The sequence below is a fragment of the Delphinus delphis genome, chromosome 13, assembly GCF_949987515.2.
Source record: "Delphinus delphis chromosome 13, mDelDel1.2, whole genome shotgun sequence".
Classification (NCBI taxonomy): Eukaryota; Metazoa; Chordata; class Mammalia; order Artiodactyla; family Delphinidae; genus Delphinus; species Delphinus delphis.
The window spans coordinates 42,137,406-42,161,381 of record NC_082695.1 but is presented as its reverse complement, the minus strand read 5'-3'; the positions used below and the strand labels follow the sequence as shown (position 1 = coordinate 42,161,381).

Sequence of the window (23,976 nt, the reverse complement as noted above, 5' to 3'; positions counted from 1 at the left end):
TGCTCTAGGGAGTGGAATTCACACTAATTCTGAGACTGGCATCCACAGAAGTTGTGCAGAGAGGCAGCCCTGGCAGAAAACTCAGGACTACATTTGTAGGCAACTGTAGGAACTGTATATAACTCTATGGCTTGAGATAGCTTTATACTAGCTTTCTTCTTGGACTTGTCTACATATCTGTTTTTAAATTTTAATTGTATTATATCTATATTTATAGGCCACTTTAAGTTTCGGGGTTTTTTGGGGTTTTTTTTTGGCTTCATGGCTTGTGGGATCTTAGTTCCCAGACCAGGGATTGAACCCGGGCCCCCTGCAGTGGAAGCATGGAGTCCTAACCACTGGACAGCCAGGGAATTCCAAACCACTTTAAATTTTGAATGCAAATAGTGAGTTAAAACATAAACTCTTTTTTTTAATAACATACTTTTATTTTTTATAAATTTATTTTTATTTTTGGCTGCGTTGGGTCTTCGTTGAGGCATGGTCTTTCTCTAGCTGTGGTGAGCAGTGGCTACTCTTCGTTGCGGTGCATGGGCTTCTCATTACGGTGGCCTTTCTTGTTGCGGAGTACAGGCTCTAGGCACGTGGGCTTTAGTAGTTGTGGCACGCAGGCTCAGTAGTTGTGGCGCACGGGCTTAGTTGCTCGGCAGCATGTGGGATCTTCCTGGATGAGGGATCGAACCCATGCCCCCTGCACTGGCAGGCAGATTCTTAACCACTGCACCACCAGGGAAGTCCACAATATAAACTCTTAAAGAATAGGGTTTGTCTTTTTTCTCTGTATTTCCTAATGTTCCTAGTTCACACCTAGGTATGAAGTAGATGTTTTGTAAATATACTTTAGAGGAGAGAAACTTTTACCTTATTTGCTTAATTAACCACTTTTTTTGTTTTGTTTTGTATTGGCTGCACCGTGCTGCATGTGGGAACTTAGTTCCCCCACCAAGGATCAAACCCACGCCCCCCGCACTGGAAGCGTGGAGTTGTAACCACTGGACCTCAAGGGAAGTCCTAATCAACCACTTTTTAATGAAAAAGTAACATATGCACAACTTAAAATAATTTAAAAGAACAAAAGGTGTACATGGGGATAACTCTTTTGTCCCAGAGCCTCAGCCTCCTCCTCAGTAGCAACCCCACTGTTACAGATTCACAATGTATATTTCTATAAACGTTCCACGCATAATAGCTTTTGTATTTCCAAAAGAAAACCTAAAATCCACATTTGGGAGCCATGTATATACAATGTTCCGCACCTTGTTTTTTGGTGAGTACCTTTTAACTACTGGGAAATCAAAGCAAAGAAAAAAGAAAAACAGAACAATATAAAAATGTTGAACTTTCTTGAAACATGAATTAAATTAAAAAAAAATTTATGTAATCTAAAACTTTATTATCTAGAATATATAGAACCTATTAAAAAATCTGTGTAGACAAATGGTAAAATCCATGCCAGGAAGTATTCTAAATGCATTAAAATGTACTAAATCATTTAATCCATACTGTAATTCAACAAACATTATTGTAACATTCATTTTATAAATAAGAAAATTGAGGCAAAACAGGCTAAATAGTTTTCCCAAGGCATTAACTAGGAAGTAGCAAAGCCAGGATTTAAATCCCAAAATTCTGGCTCCTGGGAGTACATTCTTAACTACTAGAGTGCCTGTCAAAAGGAAAGATAGTTTACACTGGGAGAAATGAAAATAGCATACCAACATGTGGAAAAAAATTGACCTTACTACTAATTATAAAATACAAATTAAAACAACTATTACAGTACTATGTTATACTTATTTGCAAAATAAAAGAAAAATGAAAAACCCAATGCTGATGATTCTTCAGGGATGTATTTATGCATTGCTAGTTGTACAATAAAAATTTGTTCAATCTTTTTAGAAAGCAATTTAGCTACGTATAACAAGAGTCTTAAAACTAATTACAATCTCTAATCTAGTAATTCCATACTGAAAATTAATTTAACAATATAATTCAAAAAAGAAAAACAAAAGCTGTGACAAAGATAGAGTAATGTTATTAAAGCAGCAAATTGAGAGAGAGACAGAGAGAAAGGCAGAGAGAGAGAGAGAGAGAGAGAGAGAAAAGGAGAAAAGGAAAGAAACTGGAAACAACCTAAATAATTACCAGATAGTAACTAGAAACAGTACTATATAGTTCATAAGGATGGTAAGTATAAGGAGATGTTGCCATATTTAAAGAACAAAGAAAATGATAATAAATGAAACAATACTTGTATACATCATGATTATACTAAATGTAAAATCATGTTTCTACACATGGACTCAGAAGAAGTCATATCTAAACCTGATCAGTTGTGTTTAGCTTTGTAGGTGAAACAATCATGGGTATTTCTTTGGAAAACTTTAAAACATGTGTTTTACTGCTACATCTCTGATGTAGAAATCTGTACAACTGTAGAAATCTCCTTAAAAGGTTACTCGTTTTTTAAAATTTAATTCTCAGAATTGACATTGATTGAGATTTCTGATATCAAATCAATCCACTCCACTGGAATAAGAATGTGAGTTTGAAGTTAAGTGTGAGAAATAATAAGGAATTTAGCATGTTTTAATAGACTAAATGGTTGGAGTGACTGTAGTATTCCCATGACAGGACCCATAATGATGGAAAAGAAGAAAACTTGAAGAAATCTGTTGGAATACTGGCTTACCTGCTTTAAGGTTGCTATGAAGCGAGTTATATATTCTACAGTGACTGGGTCCTCAACTGTAAGCTTATGACTCTGGCACTCCACACGAGCTCTGTTTATTACTACTCTTGCATCAGCAGTCAGTCCTATAAAAGTAGTCGATACATTACAAAAAAAAGGATGGCATTTTTTCTTGTCAAAAGGGTTTTGGCCACCATGATATTTTTCTTGTAACATCCTTTGTTTTTTCCAATATATGTTTTTTTTGTGTGTGTGTGGTACGCGGGCCTCTCACTGTTGTGGCCTCTCCCGTTGCGGAGCACAGGCTCCGGACGCGCAGGCTCAGCGGCCATGGCTCACGGGCCCAGCCGTTCCGCGGCATGTGGGATCTTCCCGAACCGGGGCACGAACCCGCGTCCCCTGCATCGGCAGGCGGACTCTCAACCACAGCGCCACCAGGGAAGCCCTGATCCATTCTTATTTACTTTTTAAAGAAAATTGTTTTAAGGAATAATGTTTAAACACTAATGTTAAGTCACCTATTTCCCAAAGATCAAAACGGTTTAATTCACAGGACAGTAAGTCCCCTACATACGAACGAGTTCTGTTCCGAAAGTGCATTCATAAGTCCAATTTGTTCCTAAGTCCAACAAAGTTAGCCTAGGTACCCAACGAACACAATTGGCTACATAGTACTGTACTGTAATAGGTTTATAATACTTTTCACACAAATAATACATAAGAAACAAACACTAAAAATAAAGAAAACATTTTTAATCTTCCAGTACAGTACCTTGAAAAGTACAGTAGTACAGTACAACAGCTGGCATACAGGGGCTGCCATCAAGTGAACAGGCAAGAAGAGTTACTGACTGGAGGAGGGAGAGGAGGTGGGGGATGGTAGAGCTGAAGGATCGTCAGCAATAGGAGACGGAGGGCAAGCTGCAATTTCACTCACGCCTGACGTTGATGGCACAGGTTCTGGTTCCTTGCTGGGTTCAATTGTATCTACATGCTTGAAAAAACGATCCAGTGATGTCTGGGTAGTAGCTCTTTTTTTCTCGTCATAGATGACACGGTAGCACTGGACTGCATTCTGAATGGCTGCTGCAACTTTCATGTACTATTCTATGTTCAGGTCCTGTCCTCAAAAACTAACAGCGCCTTGTCAAATAAAGAAAATCCCCTTGTCATTTCCTGCATTGAGAATCTCTTCAGTTCTTCAGCAGTACCAGCTACATCACTGCTGCTTTTACCCTTGCTTCCAGATATCCTGGGCTTGAAATAAAGACACTGTACTACTGTACTCTATACAGTACTGTAAAGTATATAAAAGCACAACCACTTGTAGAGGATGCATGCACATGACAATGTACGCCAGACACGTGAACTAACTTATGTGATTGGACATGTGAAGACCCGTTTGCATCTTTGAAAGTTCTCAACTCGAAGGTTCATATGTAGGGGACTTAACTGTAGCTGGTTTGATTATTAGGTTTTAAAACTTTTTTGAGAAGGTATCAGTGGCAGATTGTTCAAAGGTTGATGGTCTATCCTAATTCCAGAACCAAGATACTTATTACCTAAACCATGAAGTAAGCTGGATTTCTTCTTATGAAAACCATGAGTATTACTTCATTATCAAACAGAATTCAATCTGCATTCAGTATAACTGTGACATGTCACTTCTCAGCTTTTTGTCTAAGATTAGGGGTTTGAAAATCAGGAATGTTAAAACAAAAAGAAGGGAATTCCCTGGTGGTCCAGTGGTTAGGACTCTGTGCTTCCACTGCCGATGGCCCGGGTTCAATCCCTGGTCGGGGAACTAAGATCCCACAAAACATGTGGCCAAAAAAGAGAAAGAGAGAAAGAAAGAAAAAAAAAACCTGCATCTTGCTTTTGTCATACCAAAACATCATGTGATGAATTCTCAACACTTCTAATAAGGAGATAGAAGGTGTTCCTATCAAAAGAAAAACAAACTGACCAAAAACTTAAAATGTATTCTAATAATTACAAACATTTCTACTACAGACTTTTTTGGCATTTGACCTTTCCATCACCATTTTCTTTCTTTCTCCACTCTCTTAATATCATATTGCCCAAAAAATTCTTTCACAAAATCTCTGAAACAGCCTTTTCCCACATAACCATCAGTCTTCTGCAGTCGCAGGCTCTTGTTTCCCTTCCACACCACTTCAAAATGTGTTTCTACAAACCTGGAAGAACTGTCAGCTCCTGAAGATACTTAACAGTAACCAACAATGAAGACGTTGTCAGAATATGCCGCTGTTAACACTCTAACATTCATGAGTAGGGTGTGAATTATAATCAGATACTCAGTTAAAGAAGAGAAACTGATTCTCTTCTCTTTGCAAAGGTTATCTGAGAGAAAGAAATGGGAACAGATTGACTTATCCTACCCTATAGACTAAAAGCTTCACTCAACTTAAAAATATGATCAGAAAGGAGATTTTGAAGTACCGTTTTCCCCTTTACATTGTAAACATGGTCCAAAACTACAGAAAAATAAAAGTATCATACTTAGAAAGTAGTAATGTAACTACTTCAAGGAAAAAAATAAGTGATAAATTTGTCAAACCATACAAGTAACATAGTTGTGTATATGTGTCTGATTTTAACATAAGAACTAGCAATTATACAAATCAATACTAAATGGCTAGGAAAAAGAGAACCACTTCTATTTAAAGATACATTGAAAATTGCAATTTCGCTTTCTTTATAAATAGGCAACCTATAGAAGAAATGAGTCCTCAGTCCGTTGCTTTTAAATTTATACAACTTTAACTTGAAAATACTATCATAATGTTGATCTTTTCAAAGAACCAAATCTCGGGTCCATTGCTTTTTCTCTATTGTTTTTCTATTCTCTATTTTACATATCTCTGCTCTAATCTTTATTATTTCCTTCCTTCTGCTGGCTTTGGGTTTATAGTTTGTTCTTCTTTGACTAGTTCTTAATGTAAAAGATTGCTAAATTGAAATTTTTTTTTTTTTTTTGCGGTACGTGGGCCTCTCACTGTTGTGGCCTCTCCCGTTGCAGAGCACAGGCTCCAGACGCGCAGGCTCAGTGGCCGTGGCTCACGGGCCCAGCCGCTCCGCGACATGTGGGATCCTCCCGGACCAGGGCACAAACCCGTGTCCCCTGCATTGGCAGGCGGACTCTCAACCACTGCGCCACCAGGGAAGCCCTCTTTTTTTTAATGTAAGCATTTATAGCTATAAATTTTCCTCTTAGCAATCCTTTGGCTGCATCCCGTAAGTTTTGTATGTTGTGTTTTCATTTTCATTTGTCTCAAGATATCCTCTAATTTCTCTTGTGATTTCTTCTTTGATTCATGGGGTTTTTTAGGTGTACTCTTTAATTTCCACATATTGTGGATTTTTCCATTTTTCTTCTGCTCTTGATTTCTAGTTTTATTCAATTTTGGTCAGAAAAAATACTTTGTATGATTTCAACCTTTTAAAATGTATTCAGACTTGTTCTGTGGCAAAATGATTCCTTTTATAAGATAGTAAGGTAAAGGCTATTTTTTGCTCAATAAAGTTTTTAAACTTCAATACAAAAGTTTGGTTTTGAAAAAAAAACAATTAGAAAAGGAGCAAAAAGAAAAAAAAGACAAGAAACATGTCTTGTTTGCTATACAGTGGCAAATAAACACAAGAAAATATGTTCAACATCATTAGCTATGAGGCAAATGCAAATTAAATCCAACAAGAGATTTCACGACACACCTATACAAATGTCTAAAATAAAAAATAGTAACAACACAAATGCTAATGAGGATGCAGAGAAAATGAATCATTCATACATTGTGAGCAAGAATGCAAAATAGTACAGCCTCTCTGGAAAACAATTTGGCAGTCTTTTATTAAACTAAACATGCATTATTATATGACCCAGCAACTGTGCTCAAGCATTTATCCCAGAAAAATGAAAACGCAATGAATGTTCACACCAGCTTTATTTGTAATAGGCAAAAATTGGAAATAATCCAAATGTCCTTTAATTGGTGAGTTGTTAGCAAAGTGTGGTATATCTCGTACCATGGAATACTATTTGGCAATAAAAAGCAATGGAGTAATGATATATGCAATAACTTGGATGAACTGCAAGGGAATTATGCTGAACAAGAAAAGCCAATATGAAAAGGTTATATACCACGTGATTTTATTCATACAACATTCTCATGCAAAATTACACAGATAGAGAATAGATTAGTAGTTGCCAGATGTCAGACACAAGAAGGAGGAATAGCATGATGTAGCCCTGTGATGACCAAAGAGTTGTATATCTTGATTTTGGTGATGGCTACATGAATGTACGCATGTTAAATCTATTAAACCTACACACACACACACACACACACACACACGCACACGCACACACACACACACAAATGCACGCAAATGAATGCACACAGAGCTGGTGAAATCTGGATAAGCTCTGTGGCTTGTACCAATGTCAATTTACTGGTTTTTAAAGATGTTACCTTTGGAGGAAACTGGGTAAAGGGGACTTCCCTGTGTTGTTTTGTAACTTCCTAAGTATAATTATTTCAAAGTAAAAAGTTTAAAAAGAAAACAGCTACCTAAAGTTATAATTAAGGTAATATATTTCTTTTAACATTTATGTTTTATTAAAGCTCATTATCAGAAATACTGGTTTAGAGTTGTGATTTCCCAAAAAACATAAGGCATACTGTTTATGTTTAATAAGAAATGGAGTTTAGCTCTATATGTTGTATAAATATTGCATAACAGCTACAGAGGGGCCAACTGTTACCCTACTACACCAAGATACTCTATCATTATTGTAGGTCCCTAAGTACCTGCAAAAGCCATGCAGACATGGTCATCAAGGGCACAAATTTTCCTCACAATTCTTTCATCTTGAAGCTTGGCAACAGATTTTTTTTCGACCCCAAGCACAACTATATCAGCACCTCGAATTCCAACCTGTTGAGTCATTAAAAAAACATAACGAGTTGTCAGTTTTAACACTAAAATCAAATTATTCTAACATATGACTTATGGAGAAAGGCTTTTCCTTAACCTTCAATAAAAATGAGAAAAGGAGACTTCTAAGAAAATAGATGCATAGGTATAGGCTTACGGGAAGTTCATTTCCCAAACTCAAAGCAAAGACAAATAGGTATAAACTAGAAGAATACACCACCAATGCTGAAACTACGTGAGTGTCCTAATCTCATACAGTACACCTAAAGAAGTACTATCTCAATAAAGAAAAAATTTAACCCAAATGAAAGAAGATGCTGGAAATACATGTGAATTCCTTATAGAATGGGTAGTACCAGTGCTGGTGGTAGGAGAAGTAGTATAGAAAGTCAAGTAGAAAAAATCCTGAAAGCTCTCCCATGAATCTCACAATTTGGAGGGATAAGGAATAGGGGCCATAAGTAGCCAAGAGAAAGACCAAATGCCCTCACGCTACATCAGTGATAAGGAAAACCTCAATGCAAACATGAATATAACAAGAAGAATCACTATTGCTCCACTCTCCACTCCTTCACTTGGGAAGGAAGTGGGAAAAAAGAATAATATAAAATAAAGATAAAGATAAAAAATAATAAATAATATAAAATAAAGATAAAAAATAATAAAGAATAATGTATAAGAGTAGTAGCTCTCAGATAGGGACTTCTGGGAAACATGACCCTTTTCTCAGGGGTTCAAGAGCAATCTATGAGAATTTTAATTCTGTATTACAATGGTAATGTAAATATTTTGAGAGGCATTTGTGTTTTATGATTGCCTTGTGACCAAATGTGGTATTAGTACTGTTTTATACAATATAATTATGCAAAACGGTGTGCTTGAATTAGTATTATTGAAGTAAAAATATAGAACAAGTTAAATATATAGAACTAGATCTGAGACTACATCTTCCAGTTAAGTAAAACACAATTTATCAACGTTTTTGCTCTTATTGTTCCCTTACTTCAAGTCTGTCCGTTTATCCAACAGTCCTTCTCTTACCATTCTATCCAACATCAGCAACCCTCCCCCCCCACATCCCACCCTCACCTAATACACACATGTCGAACTTTATACCCTACAGGGAATATGCCTTTCTACCAAGCCATGGGACATTATAACACTTTAACATATATTAGGACTCAAAAAAAAATCTCAATATTTTCCCAAAATTGAAATAAATCCAATTCAATTCATTGGTCACAAGAGAATACAATATGTAGCTCTCACCTAAATAATTTTTGACTTGATAAAGTGATTAAAACTGTCAGAACAGACTATTTAGAAAATGTTTATAATGAAAATCCTAATATTAAAGTCTTCTGTGGATGAAATTAAGCTCAGAAGAAAATTCATAATCTCACTTTATAAAATCAAGTAAAAATTAAGAATTCATTCAAGAAGATCAAAAAGGAATAAAAATACTTAAGCTAAACTTAAGAGGTGAAGTAAGGCAAAAGCAGAAATTAATGGTTAGGGAGAAAACAATACAATAGATAAATAATACTAAGATTTAAAAAAAAAATTTTTTTTATTTTTGGCAGCACTGAGCAGCTTGCGGGATCTCAGTTCCCTGACCAGGGATTGAACCTGGACCACAGCAGTGAAAGCCCAGAATCCTAACCAATAGGCCACCAGCAGACTCCCCAAGATACGTTTTTTAAAAAAAATAATTGAAAGCAGTATTTCAGTTAATATAGCCAAGAGGAGGAAAGGATTAAATAAATATATGCACATGTGAAAAAGTAGGAATTTAAAAATTCTCAGTTAATAAATTTGAAAACCTGACTGAAAAAAGATGACAGATTAGAAAAATTAAAAATTGCTCATACTTACTCAAGAAAAGATAGAAGTCTCACTCTCACTAACCAACATGGGATAATTTCAGGAAAGAACTATTCCTCAAAAGCAAGTGTCAGACCTAGAAGGTTCATGGATAAATTCTTTCTAATCTTCTGTTATAGGTACTTCCTATGCTATTTAAATTATTCTATGGTGCAGATCAAAATTGAAATATTCTTAATGCTTTTTAAAAATTATTTTGATTGATTTTTGGCTGCGTTGGGTCTTCATTGCTGTGCGCGGGCTTTCTCTAGTTGCGGCGAGCGGGGGCTACACTTCATTGTGGTGTGTGGGCTTCTTATTGCTGTGGCTTCTTTTGTTCCGGAGCACGGGCTCCAGGCACCCGGGCTTCAGCAGCTGGAGCACATGGGCTCATTATTCGTGGCGCACGGGCTTAGTTGCTCCGCAGCATGTGGGATCTTCCTGGACCAGGGATCGAACCCGTGTTCCCTGCATTGTCAGGTGGATTCTTAACCACTGTGCCACCAGGGAAGTCCCCCTAATGCTTTTAGGGAAAGCTACGTAACAATGTTAAAATCTGGCAAAAAGTACTAATGATGTTCACTTAGGAAACCTGATGCCCATTCAAAATGATATTCATAAATAGAATCTAGAGGTACAGAAAAATAACAATATACCATAAATAGTATGGTTCATTCCAGGAGTTTTAGGAACATCAATAAAAGTAAATCTTTTAATATAAATGTTACACTGGGTAAGTGGAGATCTGTTATTTTTGGCCTTCTGATAAGAACAGAACTTCAATTGTTCTTGAAAAAATACTGAGTCTTTAGGTGGGGCTATAATGTAACCCAGCCTAGCCAAATGATAAATCCTTAAAGTTTTACTGGAAGTGTTTGGAAGATAAGATAATTCCTTCTGCTGTACCTAGAGCTGGCAGCCTGAAGCCTAGGGCTCTCTGGGAGCCACCACGTAGAGATGTTATGTCTGAGGGTGAAAGTAACAGGGAGAGGAAGCGAGAGACAGAAGGGGAGAGAGAAGGAGAGAAAGGGAGGAAGAGACACACCAGTTCTGCTGACATCATTTGATACCCTAGCAGCCATATAGTTGAACCTGAAAGCAAGGTCTACCTCTGCTCCCTTTGGATACTTGACTCAATAGATTTATTTTTTTTGCTTAAATTAGTTTGATTTGAATTTCTGATACCGGCAACTGAAATAGTACAAACTAAAACAATCAAATAGTAAAAATAAAAAGTAAACGATAAAACTACAAAGACGTGATAAAATTCAACATCCATACCTAAATTAAAAATAACACTAGAAAAGCAGGAAGAAGATTATTTGTGAAAACTATTTCAAAGCTTGTTAAAAGTATCACAAATCAGCAGCCAGGTTCGTCTCAGAATATGAATCACCGTCCATTCAACTGTTCAAGCCAAAAATCTGGTTGACATCCTTTATCATTCCTTCTTCCACACTATCCATTTCCAATCAATCACCAAGTTTCTGTCCATTTTACCTGCAAAAGCTATCCACTTCTTCCTATCACCACTCTAGTAAAAGCAACCATCATTTCTTGCCTGGACTACATACTACTGCATATCCTAATAGGTTTTCCAGTTTCTTCTCTTGTTCCCCACCTTCCTCCTTCCAGACTCACCCTTCACTGTACCCCCATCTAGTCTCCACAAAGCAGCCAGCATGAGCATTTAAAAACATCAACAAGGTCAGATTACTCTCCAGTTGAATATCCTTCCGCTGCCCTTAGAAACTTTTTTCAAACTCCTTAGTCTTGCCAATAGAGCTGGGCATGATCTGACCCCTGCCTACTTCTACAATAGTATGTAACGGTTGTTAACCAAGCACCAGCTACACTACCTTCTTTCAAGACTTCTCAAACACAATTCTGTTTCCCTCCTTTGAGCCTTCACATGTGGTATTCCCACTGTCTGGAATGCTTCTCCTCTTATTTCAGGTCTCAATTTAAATCTCACCTCAAGGAGTCCTTCTGTATTATTCTCTAAACAACCTATCTTTTCATGCAATCAACACATTTATAATTATTTATTCATTATACTTACCTCTCCAAATCGTTAAATCTATGAGGGCCAAAAAAATAATCAGGCAAATCTAGATGGGGGATACTACTGAACAATTAATCCAGTCTCTTCAAAAAGTCCAAGGCGGGCTTCCCTGGTGGTGCAGTGGTTGAGAGTCCGCCTGCCAATGCAGGGGACACGGGTTCGTGCCCCGGTCCGGGAAGATCCCACATGCCGCGGAGCTGCTAGGCCTGTGAGCCATGGCTGCTGAGCCTGCATGTCTGGAGCCTGTGCTCCGCAACAGGAGAGGCCACAACAGTGAGAGACCCGTGTACCACACACACAAAAAAAGTCCAAGGCATGAAAATAAAGGGGGATGCTGTTCAAGAATAAAAGAGATATCTAACAGCTTACTGCAATGCATGGATTTTAGATTCAGACTCAAACAAAAGAGCTATAAAAAGATATTTTGTAAGCAATAAGGAAAATTAGAATGTAGACTATTACAAAATATTAAGGAATTTTTGTTAATTTCATTGGGAGTGATCATGGTTTTAAAAAAACATCTTTTTTGGGACTTCCCTGGTGGTCCAGTGGGTAGGACTCCATGCTCCCAATGCAGGGGCCCCAGGTTCGATCCCTGGCTGGGGGACTAGATCGTGCATGTGTGCCACAACAAAGAGTTCGCATGCCACAATGAAGAGTTTGCATGCCACAACTAAGAAGTCCGCGTGCCGCTACTAAGGAGTCCACATGCCGCAACAAAAGATCCTGCATGCTGCAACAAAGATCCCCTGTGCTGCAACTAAGACCCGGCACAGCCAAAGTAAATAAATAAATATTAAAATAAATAAATAAAAATAAAAAACATCCTTTTTAATCGAGATAAATACTGAAATATTTACAGGGGAAATATCATAATATCTGGGATTTATTTTAAAATACTTCATTGAAAAATGAATTTCAACTTCAGCCTCACACCATATAAAAAAATTAACTCAATATGGATCATAGAATTTGTCTGGGGACTTCCCTGGTGGTGCAGTGGTTAAGAATCTGCCTGCCAATGCAGGGTACATGGGTTCGAGCTCTGGTCCGGGAAGATCCCACATGCTGTGGAACAACTAAGCCCATACACCACAACTACTAAGTCTGCACTCTAGAGCTCAAGAGCCCACAACTACTGAGCCCACGCATCACAAAAACTGAAGCCCTTGCACCTAAAGCCCATGCTCCGCAACAAGAGAAGCCACTGCAATGAGAAGTCCACGCACCATAACAAAGAGTAGCCCCTACTCACCACAACTAGAGAAAAGCCCACACGCAGCAACAAAGATCCAACACAGCCAAATAAACACAGCCCAACAAAACTAAATAAATAAATTTATTAAAAAAAAAATTCGCCTGTGAAGCCATCACGTCCTGAACTTTTGTTTGTTGGAAGATTTTTAATCATAGTTTCAATTTCAGTACTTGTAATTTGTTCATATTTTCTATTTCTTCCTGGTTCATTCTTGGAAGGTTGTACCTTCTAAGAATTTCTTCTAGATTGTCCATTTTAATGGTGTGTAGTTGCTTGTAGCAGTCTCTTATGAGCCTTTGTATTTCTGTGGTATCCATTTTAACTTCTCCTTTTTCATTGCTTATTTTATTAATTTGAGTCCTCTCCCTTTTTTTCTTGTTAAGTCTGGCTAAAGGTTTATCAATTTTGTTTATCTTCTCAAAGAACCAGCTTTTAGTTTCATTGATCTTTGCTATAGTTTCCTTCATTTCTATTTCATTTATTTCTGCTCTGATCTTTATGATTTCTTTCCTTCTACTAATTTGGGTTTTGTTTTTTCTTCTCTAGTTGCTTTAGGTGTAAGGTTAGGTTGTTTATTTGATATTTTTCTTGTTTCTTGAGGTAGGATTGTATTGCTATAAACTTCCCTCTTAGAACTGCTTTTGCTGCATCCCATAGGTTTTCATTGTCATTTATCTCTAGGGATTTTTGGATTTCCTCTTTGATTTCTTCAGTGATCCATTGGTTCTCTAGTAACATTGTTTAGCCTCCATGTGTGTGTGGTTTTTACAGTTTTTTTTCTGTAATTGATTTCTAATCTCAGAGCATTGTGGTTGGAAAAGATGCTTGACATGATTTCAATTTTCTTAAATTTATCAAGCCTTGATTTGTGACCCAAGATGTGATCTATCCTGGAGAATGTTCCATGTGCACTTGAGAAGAAAGTGTATTCTGCAGTTTTTGGATGGAATGTCCTATAAATATCAATTAAGTCTATCTGGTCTAATATGCCATTTAATGCTTGTGTTTCCTTATTAGTTTTCTGTCTGGATGATCTACACATTGGCATAAGTGGGGTGTTAAAGTCTCCCACTGTTATTGTGTTTCCCCTTTTATGGCTGTTAGCATTTGCCTTATATATTGAGGTGCTCCTATGTTGGGTGCACATATACATTTACAATTGTTATAACTTCTTCTTAGATTGATCCCTTGATCATTATGTAGTGTCCTTCCTTGTCTCTTGTAACAGTCTTTATTTTAAAGTTTATTTTGTCTGATATGAGTATTGCTACTACAGCTTTGTTTTGAATTGCATTTGCATGGAAATGCAAATCATTTTTCCATCCCCTCACTTTCAGTCTGTATGTGTCCCTAGGTCTGAAATGGGTCTCTTGTAGACAGCATATATACGGGTCTTGTTTTTGTATCCATTCAGCCAGTCTATGTCTTTTGGTTGGAGCATTTAATCCATTTACATTTAAGGTAATCATTGATATGTATGTTCCTACTGCCATTTTCTTAATTGTTTTGGGCTTGTTTTTGTAGGTCTTTTTTCTTCCCTTCCTCTTTTGTTCTCTTCTCTTGTGTTTCCCTCCTAGAGAAGTTCCTTTAGCATTTGTTGTAAAGCTGGTCTGGTGGTGCTGAATTCTCTTAGCTTTTGCTTGTCTGTAAAGCTTTTGACTTCTCCGTCGAATCTGAATGACAGCCTTGCTGGGCAGAATATTATTCATTGCAGGTTTTTCCTGTTCATCACTTTAAATATATCATGCCACTCCCTTCTGGCCTGCAGAGTTTCTGCTGAAAAATCAGCTGATAACCTTATGGGGATTCCCTTGTATATTATTTGTTGCTTTTCCCTTGTTGCTTTTAATATTTTTCTTTGTATTTAATTTTTGTTAGAAAAATATGGAATGCTATGAATTTGCATGTCATCCTTGAGCAGGGGCCACACTAATCTCTGTATCGTTCCAATTTTAGTATATGTGCTGCCAAAGTGAGCAGTTAATATGGATCATAGAATCAAATGTAAAACTATAAACTCTTAAAAAAAAAAGGAGAAAATTTTGGGGATCTAGGCAAAGAGTTCTTCTACGTGACACCAAAAGCATGAACCATAAAAAGGAAAAAAATTATAAATTTGGCCTCATTAAAATTACAAACTTTTGCTCTGTGGATGTCCATGTGAAGAGGATGAAAAGACAAGGTACAGAGTGAGAGAAAATATTTGCAAACCACTTAACTGACAAAGTACCAGAATCTAGAATATATAAAGAACTGTCAAAACTCAACAGTAAAAAAACTAAACAGTCTAGTTAGAAAATGGACAAAAGACATGAAAGACATTTCACTGAAGAAGGTATACAGATGGCAAATAAGCACATGAAAATATGTTCAACATTATTAGCCATTAATGGCTAATTTAATTAAAACCACACTTAGGTATCACTACACACTTATCAGAATGGCTAAAATGAAAAACAGTAACACCAAATGCTGGCAAGGATGTGTAGAAACTGGATCACTAGCATATTGCTGGTAGGAATGTAAAATGGTACAGCCACTCGGGGAAACAATTTGACAGCTTCTTATAAAACATGCAATTACCATACAATCTAGTAATTGTACACTTGGGAGATTTATATCAGAGAAATAAAAACTTATGTTCATACAAAAGCCTGCTATGAATGCAGCTTTATTCATAACAGCTCCAAACTGGAAACAACTCAAATGTTCTCCAACACATGAATAGTTAAACACTGTGGTACATCCATACCATGGAACACTACTTGCAATAATATGCAACAACTTGGATGAATCTCAAGGGAAGAAACCAAATTCCAAAAGGTTTCATATTGTACGATGCCATTTAAATAACCTTTTGAAGTTAAAACAAATCAACCTCAACATTCTCTCCAGGCTTTTTCTCACCAACATTTAAATGTATGTTGAAGTCTCTCTTATCTTAAACAAAATCTTAAAGACCACTGCATTTCAATTCTGCCTCTCTCTCTCAACTTCAAGGCCAAATACTGTCATCAACTCTTAGCTTATAGTAAGCTGCTTTCTACCCTACTCCTCCCAGTGTTTTGCCAAGGTAGACTACACATAGGGTCATTAAGGTCCCTTAAGGTTGCAGTCTACCCCAGTCTACATAGTCTATAGTCTAAATTTTGTCTTCTCTAGTTTAGAAGAGTTCTCAAGAATACTCATTTACTTGACCTTCAACATAGGTTTTTTTTTGTTTTTGTTTTTGTTTTTGCGGTACGCGGGCCTCTTACTGTTGTGGCCTCTCCCGTTGCGGAGCACAGGCTCCGGACGCGCAGGCTCAGCGGCCATGGCTCACGGGCCCAGCGGCTCTGCGGCATGTGGGATCTTCCCGGACCAGGGCACGAACCCGCGTCCCCTGCATTGGCAGGCGGACTCTCAACCACTGCACCACCAGGGAAGTCCCAACATAGGTTTTAAGTAAGGGAGAGAAAGGATACACTTCAAAATACCAATAACTATCTCCAGCCCAGATCAATATCCTGAGTTCCAAATGTGTATATTCAGCTGCCTCACTGTCTCTGTGGATCAGGAATCTGGAAACAGTTTAGCCAAGTTCTCTGGCTCAGGGCCTCTCACAAAGCTGCAACCAAGTTGTCCCTCAGGACTGCACTCATCTCAAGGTTCATGGAGGAGAATCCATTTACAAGTTCACTCGTATGGTTGTTAACAAGATTCAGTTCCTTGTGGATTGTTGGACTAAGGACCTCAGTTCCATACTGGGTTTTGCTCCATACTGGGCTTTTAACAGAAGCTTCCCTCAGTTCCTTGCTACATAGGACCCTCCAAATGACAAATCACAACATGCCAACTGTGTTCCACCAGAGTAAACAAATGAGAGAGTGAGTGAGGATGAACAAGACGCAAGTCACCATCTGTAACGTAATATCTGAAGTGATGTTCCATCACTTTTGCCTATCCCATTCCTTAGAAGCAAGTCACTAGGTTCAGCCAACATCCAGGGGAGAGGGTTACTTAAGGGCATGAACACCAGAAGGTGGGGATCATTAGAGGCCATTTTAGAGGCTGCCTACTACAGATTCTATAAGCATCTCAATCTCAAAAAGTCCAAACCTCAGTTATCTTCTCCTCATACTTAGTGCTTCATAGTCCCTAAAAAAATGGCAGTGCCATATGCTAAGAGGCTAAATCCAGAAATGGAGGCACCTCTCTAACTCCTCCCTCTTCAGTACCTCCTCTTCTCCTTCCCCCACCCCCAGCACCAGCCAAATAATCATCAAATGTATCAAATATGCTGCTTAAGTTTCTCCGGAATCTGCCTTATTTCCATTTTGGGCCCAACCTTAGTGAGAGCTATTATCATCTTTCATCTAGACTACTTCCATAGACTCCCATGTGGTCTCCCTGCTTCCAGTCTTGATTTCACTAATCCACTGACCACGATGCAGTCTGAGAAGTCTTTGAAAAATAAAAATATGAAGAAAAAAGAAAAGAAAATCTGAATGTGGCATTCCTCTACTTAAAACCTGTATTAGGAGGGAACATTTCTCACTAGGCGAACCAAGACAACACAGAGATGGATTAGGGGCAAAAGGATCTAGGGACTATAATATTTCCTTCTGCATATCAGCCTTCCTGCTCTCTTGATGCAGAGAGGCTTTATCTGTACAGAAAAAAAGATGGCCACCAGCAACCTTGGACTCATATCCCAACAGTTCTCCCAGAGGAAAAAAGCTGCCACTATCTCTAGCTAGAAAAGCCCCGAGGATGGACTTATTTGCCAGATTTCTGTCACTTGCTCATCACAGGAGGACAGAAACTATGAATGATTCTGCTCGGGTCATGTTAGTACCTCTTTGGTGGGACAAATGCAGTCTGTTATTAGAAAGACAGAACAGCAATAGTCACATCAAAAGCCTTCAAGGCTTCTTATTCCTTTAAAAGTATTCCGTGATCTGGCTCCTGTATCTAGCTTCATCTCTTCCCATTTTTCCACTGCTTCAGCAATCCTGAATGCCTTCCAGTTTGTGAACCATAGTCATATTTTCCTTCTTGGTCTTCCCATACGCTATTTCTTTTGTCTAAAATACTCTTCTCTTTCCCCTTCCACTTTTTCACCTGGCTAACTTTCATCTTTCAGGTGTCTACTTAAATATTACATACATCTTCATGGGGACCTAACACCTAGAATTCCCACAATACCTCATATTCTCTCATTATAATACTCAGATAGGCCTTGTTAGGACTATCTACTCATAGTCATCTAACGTTCCTGCTAGAGAGTAAGCTCTCTGAGGCCACTGACTGAGTCTATTTTGTCCACTGTGAAATCCTAGGACCTAGCACCACATTTGGCAGATGTAAGTGTTCAACAAAAATGTCTTGAAATAATAAATGAAAGTGCTGGAAGAAATACAGACCCAATTGAAGGAAAAGGAGAAAACAAAGGGATAGTAAAGAATAATACCTACCATTTATGAAGTATTTGCTGTGAACCAGACACTGCGCAAGATGCTGAACATGTATAATTGCTTCATTCATTTATCACATCAACACTATGAAGCAGGCACTATTTCGAGGCCTATTTTACTATTTAAAAAACCCCTGGGCTTCCCTGGTGGCGCAGTGGTTGAGAATCTGCCTGCTAATGCAGGGGACATGGGTTCGAGCCCTGGTCTGGGAAGATCCCACATGCCGCGGAGCAACTAGGCCTGTGAGCCACAACTACTGAGCCTGCGCATCTGGAGCCTGTGCTCTGCAACAAGAGAGGCCACGACAGTGAAAGGCCTGCACACCGTGATGAAGAGTGGCCCCCGCTTGCCACAACTAGAGAAAGGCCTTGCACAGAAATGAAGACCCAACACAGCCAAAAATAAAAATAAATAAAAGAAGGCTCAACATTAAAAAAAACAAAACAAACAAACAAAAACCCCTGAAGCTTAGAGAACTGCTTTACATGATATATATCTATCTTCCACACTCATGATGTCGACAGATAAGTAATATACAAAATTTATGAAATAAATTGCATGGTGCAATGCAAAGAGCAGAGGCTTTGGAACTAGAAAAACTTAAATGAGAATACGGACTCTATCACTTTCTAGTTGGGTACCTTCACCAAGCTATGGAAGCATCCGAATCATGGTTTCCACATACATTAAAAAGAGGATTAAATACTGTTCTTAATGTTAGATAATGTACATGAAATACATGGTATAAAATAGGTATTACTTAAATGGTAGGTTACTTCGTCAGTTCATCCACTATATATCTTGCAGTAGAAGCACAAAAGGAATTACACCATCTAGATTCTCAAAGATCTTACTATCCAGTTGGTGTGAGAAGACTATTAAGAATACCTGAAGTTAAAGAGAATATGAGGCTAAATAGTAAATACTCTACACTGCTCTGTGGTACAGATGATAAATTCAGAAGAAGAAAGAGATCCATGATAACTAGACTGGATCAGAGACAGGGCCACAAAGGAAAGAAATGTGCAGAGACTCTTAGAGGATAAGTAAGATGGAGAGTGACAGAGAGGTGTTTTTCACTCTCCCCACCTACAAGGCAGAAGCATATATTGGTAAAACCATGAAACTGCTTCCTTAATTAAAGAGCGTGTATGTGGATCATGTGAGATTTTCATGGCCAGACTGTGGAGCTGAGATTTGATAAAGTAGGAAATATGGAGCTAATAACAGTTTGGGGTCAGGGAAAGGACAGAATGAGGAAGGATAATAAACCTTAACCTTTTCATGGGAATATTGTGAAGGATTCATCTTTTTCTTCCCTAAAAAGGAAGTATTACCTCTTCGAAATGTTATTCAAACATATTTTTCATTTATATAAAAGGGAACTTGGGCTTCCCTGGTGGCGCAGTGGTTGGGGGTCCGCCTGCCGATGCACGGGGCGTGGGTTCGTGCCCCGGTCCGGGAGGATCCCACGTGCCGCGGAGCGGCTGGGCTCGTGAGCCATGGCTGCTGAGCCTGCGCGTCTGGAGCCTATGCTCCGCAGCGGGAGGGGCCACAGCGGTGAGAGGCCCGCGTACAGCAAAAAAAAAAAAAAAAGAAAGAAAGAAGCAGAACCCAAGGACTCTAATTGTGGCCCATATAACTTTTTGTATTACCAAATAATATCATATCTACATACTGGTCACAACTGGCCAACCTCAGCTTATTTATAACTCATCATATCAACTGTCATTTATAGACAGAATATTTTGTGCCATATTTTAATAAACAAGTGCCATTGTAAACTTTACCCCACGTGAAAGGTCATAGTGCCCTCAAGGAAACACAATGAATAACTCCATACAAAGATGCAAATTATAATTTCAGAATCCTGAGATAAAACTGTCTCATCCTTCCAATGTGTCTTTAAAAATGCCCACTATAGGTATTTTTATATCCTTACCCTCTTACAGTTCATTACAAAGGAACCATCAATCAGTTCTAGAGCATTCTTAAAACATTTTAAATAGCCAATGCGGTTTCTTATTACACCTCAGTCTTCTCCCATTACTCCCTTTATTTTAGGTTCTTAAACTCGGGCATTATTTTCTAACCATATGCTTCATGGCATGCTGGGGATTATATAATTTTTGTTTTTATCAAAATGGTACCCTTTTGGTTTAAGCTACATCAGGCTTTTCTTAAATTTACAATTCCAAAAGAATTACTTACAAAACAGAAGTAAAACTAGAGGGCCCAATTAAATAGAAAAATACTTCAAAAAATGGTAAGATTCTTTATAGTGTTTTTTTTTTTTACCACTTTACATTTGATAGATTTATGATAAAAGTGAATTACTTCCTTTCATAACTAAGTTGGTATGGAAAGTGAGAGAAAATACAGATACTACTAGACTTAGAAATGCACTGTGTATTGTCATAGCTAGTATCTCAATTTCCAAGATACACAACAAACATGCTCATGAAATTTGAAAGATTTAAAAAAATTGGATCCTCCTGAATTCAAAGGCTAGGATCTGGACGATTTGGGGTAATATATCTTTGGTCACCAGGGCACTTTTGTCCTTTTAAATTTTTATAAACCACCAAGATTATTAAATATAATTAAAACTTGGCAGGAGCATTACTGCTGCCCTGAATGTTTTAAAGTTTTTCAGAAATGTGGATATATCAATTTAAAGGAGGGTATAATCTCTCAAGGAATTCCAGTATTATTTAAAAACCAAACCAAAAGAAGTGGAAATGGCAAAAGAGCAGAGATTCTTGGGCTTAAAACCTCTAGAAGGCTGCTAAATATTCAGGAGTAAATTTTTGGACAATTATTTTTAAAAGGTGAAAGTGTTGGAGTAGATTAGCATTTTCAACCATTCCCTCAACAAAGATTTAATTTTACATCGATTTAAGCCACATTTCAGGGATGGCCATGTTTGATTTTTACTGTAATTATTACTTTTCTATGTGTCTGCCAAATCCTGAGTTAGTGGACAGTGTGCATTCAGGCAGGCTGTTACAGGCTGAAAGAAGTCTTTTCTTTCTTTACAAGTCAGACACAGCATTAATATCTCTTCTACAGTCAAGGCTACAACACACACACACACACACACACACACACACACACACACACACACACACACACACACACACACACACCCTAGTTAAACGTTTACAGCGACTGTTAAAGGCAGTTGCACAACGGAAACCTATGAAATCTACCAACTTTTAACTCCACGGCTTCCATCCCACATTTCAGAACAGCATCTCCCTTAATAAAGGAAGGAGGCAATTTTCACATGTGGGAGATTCTTTTCTTGTCCCCCTACACTGAGTGATGCGCTGGGGCAGCAGGGTAAGGAAGGCCTGAGGGCAGAGAAGGGTAGTGAAGAAGAGTTGCTCGCTCACCACGGTGGATCCTTTCTTTACCGCTTCCTGGGCATATTCCACTTGGAGTAGGTGTCCGTCCGGGGAGAAGACAGTAATTGCCCGGTCATACTGAGACGCCATTGGCGCAGGGCTACCGCAATATCCGCTGTGAGTCCCACACTGCCTCAGTCGAGGGGTCAGAGGAGTCGCACCTGCGGCCACATGCTACCCGGAAGTGCTTGCGCATGCTCAAGACGCCATCGGAAGTGATCACGGGGACAGCTCAGGGGTCCTCGTGGCCTTCCGCTGGTTCGAGGCTGTGCGTGCGAGTCGACTGTGTTCCTCCGCTATCCTTAGTGCCTGGCGCGTGTGTCCCAATTTTCCCACGCTGGTGTTGCTCCAGGAGTGGGGTTATTAAAATGACCCTCAAAGATTAGGGCTTAATAGTGAGAACTTCAAAGATCAGGTATTTTTGTTTTCACAAACCTATTAGAGAACCAGTGGTAAGTTAATTTTCAACCTCTTATTTTTGGATTCAAATTCTGAAATGTCCTTCTCTCTCTTTCTCTTCCCCTCCATCCTTGGTTATCTTACATTATTTTAACCCAAAGAAGTTATAATTTTCGAATTTCCATTTGTCCTTGCACTTGCTTGCGCTCTTTCTCTCTTTTCATTTCTTTCGTCCATTTCTGCCTTGTGATCAAAATAGAGCAAATGAGCAAATAGTCCATCAAAGTAATGTTAATGATAGGAATTAAGGTAATACTATTTTAACCAAAGAAATTTTCTAAAAGCCCAAATTATGCTAACTTGAAAGATATCTGCAAATTTAACTGTTCTATAAAGTCTGTATAATCTGGTACAACATTACTACCTGTGAAACAACTCTTGGCTCTTTGTCCTCATCAATAAAATGGGAATATTTAAAGACTGGTAGAAAAGTGTTCGTCTGAGGTTTAATGTATTTATAGGTATAAATAACTTAAAATGGTGCCTAGTGGATAGTAATAGCCAGGTAAGTTTAAGTATTGTTATTACTTTCCATGTTTGTTGTTTTCCATCGGGGAGGATCTTAAGCTTGGTGAAACCAACCTTAACTAAAAAAAGAAAAAAGGGTACCCACAAAAGAGGAGAACTCCATACCCTCAATTCCAAATACTTAATTCAGAGTTTTAGTTGACTACTAAAAGCAATTTGTATGCCCATTTTTTTCTTTAATATTAGAAACTCTTGAAAAGTCTGGTATTACTAAAAAAGAAAAAAATTCCTAACCAAACCAATTCACGCTAATGTTTCAAGAGTTTCTGAAATTTACAATGTTATGGTAAACCAACATTTGCAAGAAGCTGTTATTTAAAAAGTGTCTTGGTGTCCTTGTTGAATAATATGATTTTTTCTTTTTCTTTTTACATGATTATAGATTACAAGAAATTTCAAAAATCGTGCAGAGAGGTCCCCTGTACCTTTCACCCAGCTTCCCCCAATGGTAATATTTTAACATAACTATAGTACAATATCAAAACCAGGAAAATGACATTGGTACAAACTTATTCAGCTTTTACCAGTTTTACATGTACTCATTTGTGTATGTGTGCATAGTTCTATGTAATTTATCATGTGTAGATTGGTATACGCACTACCACAATCAAATACAGAACTGTTCCATGACCACAAAGGTCCCTTGTGCTGTTCACTTACAGTCATACCCATCCTACTTCCCTCCCCCAACCCTGGAAACCACGAATCTGTTCTTCATCTCTGTAATTTTGTCATTTCAAAAATTTTATATAAATAAAATCATACAGTATGTAACTTTTTATTTTAAGATAATTGTAGATTCACAGGAAGTTACAATGATAATACAGAATGGTCTCCTGTACCCTTCACTTAGTTTACCCAATATGTTACATTTTATTGACTATAGTACAATATGAGAATGAGGAAATTGACGTTGGTAGAAAATATGTATATAGCTTTGATTGAAAGACATTTTGAAAGTGTTATGATGTATTTTAGCATTTATTTCACAAATATGATAGCAGTAAAATGTTGACAAGGATTAATTGACACATTTGTGATTCACATTGACACTGCAGCTTAACACTGTGGCTTTAGGCAGGTATATTTCACTTCACAAAAAACTAGTTTCCTGGGCTTCCCTAGTGGCTCAGTGGTTGAGAGTCCGCCTGCCGATGCAGGGGACACGGGTTCGTGCCCCGTTCCGGGAAGATCCCACATGCCGCGGAGCGGCTGGGCCTGTGAGCCAATGGCCGCTGAGGCTGCGCGTCTGGAGCCTGTGCTCCGCAACAGGAGAGGCCACAACA

General features: G+C 38.1%; 1 protein-coding gene, 1 long non-coding RNA gene and 1 other non-coding gene across 5 annotated transcripts in view; 1 reads left to right on the top strand and 2 right to left on the bottom strand.

Moving 5' to 3' along the window:
• The window catches only part of PSMA8 (proteasome 20S subunit alpha 8), a 30,933-nt gene extending 9,140 nt beyond the window's left edge, over nucleotides 1-21,793 (bottom strand). Inside the window, exons 1-3 of one of the 3 annotated variants that reach the window (XM_060029519.1) lie at nucleotides 21,692-21,793; nucleotides 7,525-7,651; nucleotides 2,693-2,817 (exon numbers count right to left, since the gene is read on the bottom strand). In XM_060029519.1, coding sequence (XP_059885502.1) covers nucleotides 2,693-2,817; nucleotides 7,525-7,651; nucleotides 21,692-21,793 — 354 coding nt within the window. Of the gene's footprint in view, nucleotides 1-2,692; nucleotides 2,838-7,524; nucleotides 7,652-21,691 lie in introns of all 3 variants that reach the window. The other 2 variants (XM_060029518.1, XM_060029520.1) reach the window with 2 other exon arrangements.
• LOC132436602 (uncharacterized) overlaps nucleotides 1-23,097 on the top strand; it is a 52,542-nt gene extending 29,445 nt beyond the window's left edge. Inside the window, exon 3 of the long non-coding RNA XR_009521815.1 lies at nucleotides 23,073-23,097. This is a non-coding gene — a long non-coding RNA (uncharacterized lncRNA). The remainder of the gene's footprint in view (nucleotides 1-23,072) is intronic.
• LOC132436711 (U6 spliceosomal RNA) lies at nucleotides 14,716-14,817 on the bottom strand. Its single transcript, XR_009521862.1, has one exon. It is a non-coding gene; the product is annotated as a U6 spliceosomal RNA (small nuclear RNA).
• Nucleotides 23,098-23,976: the final 879 nt, after the last annotated feature.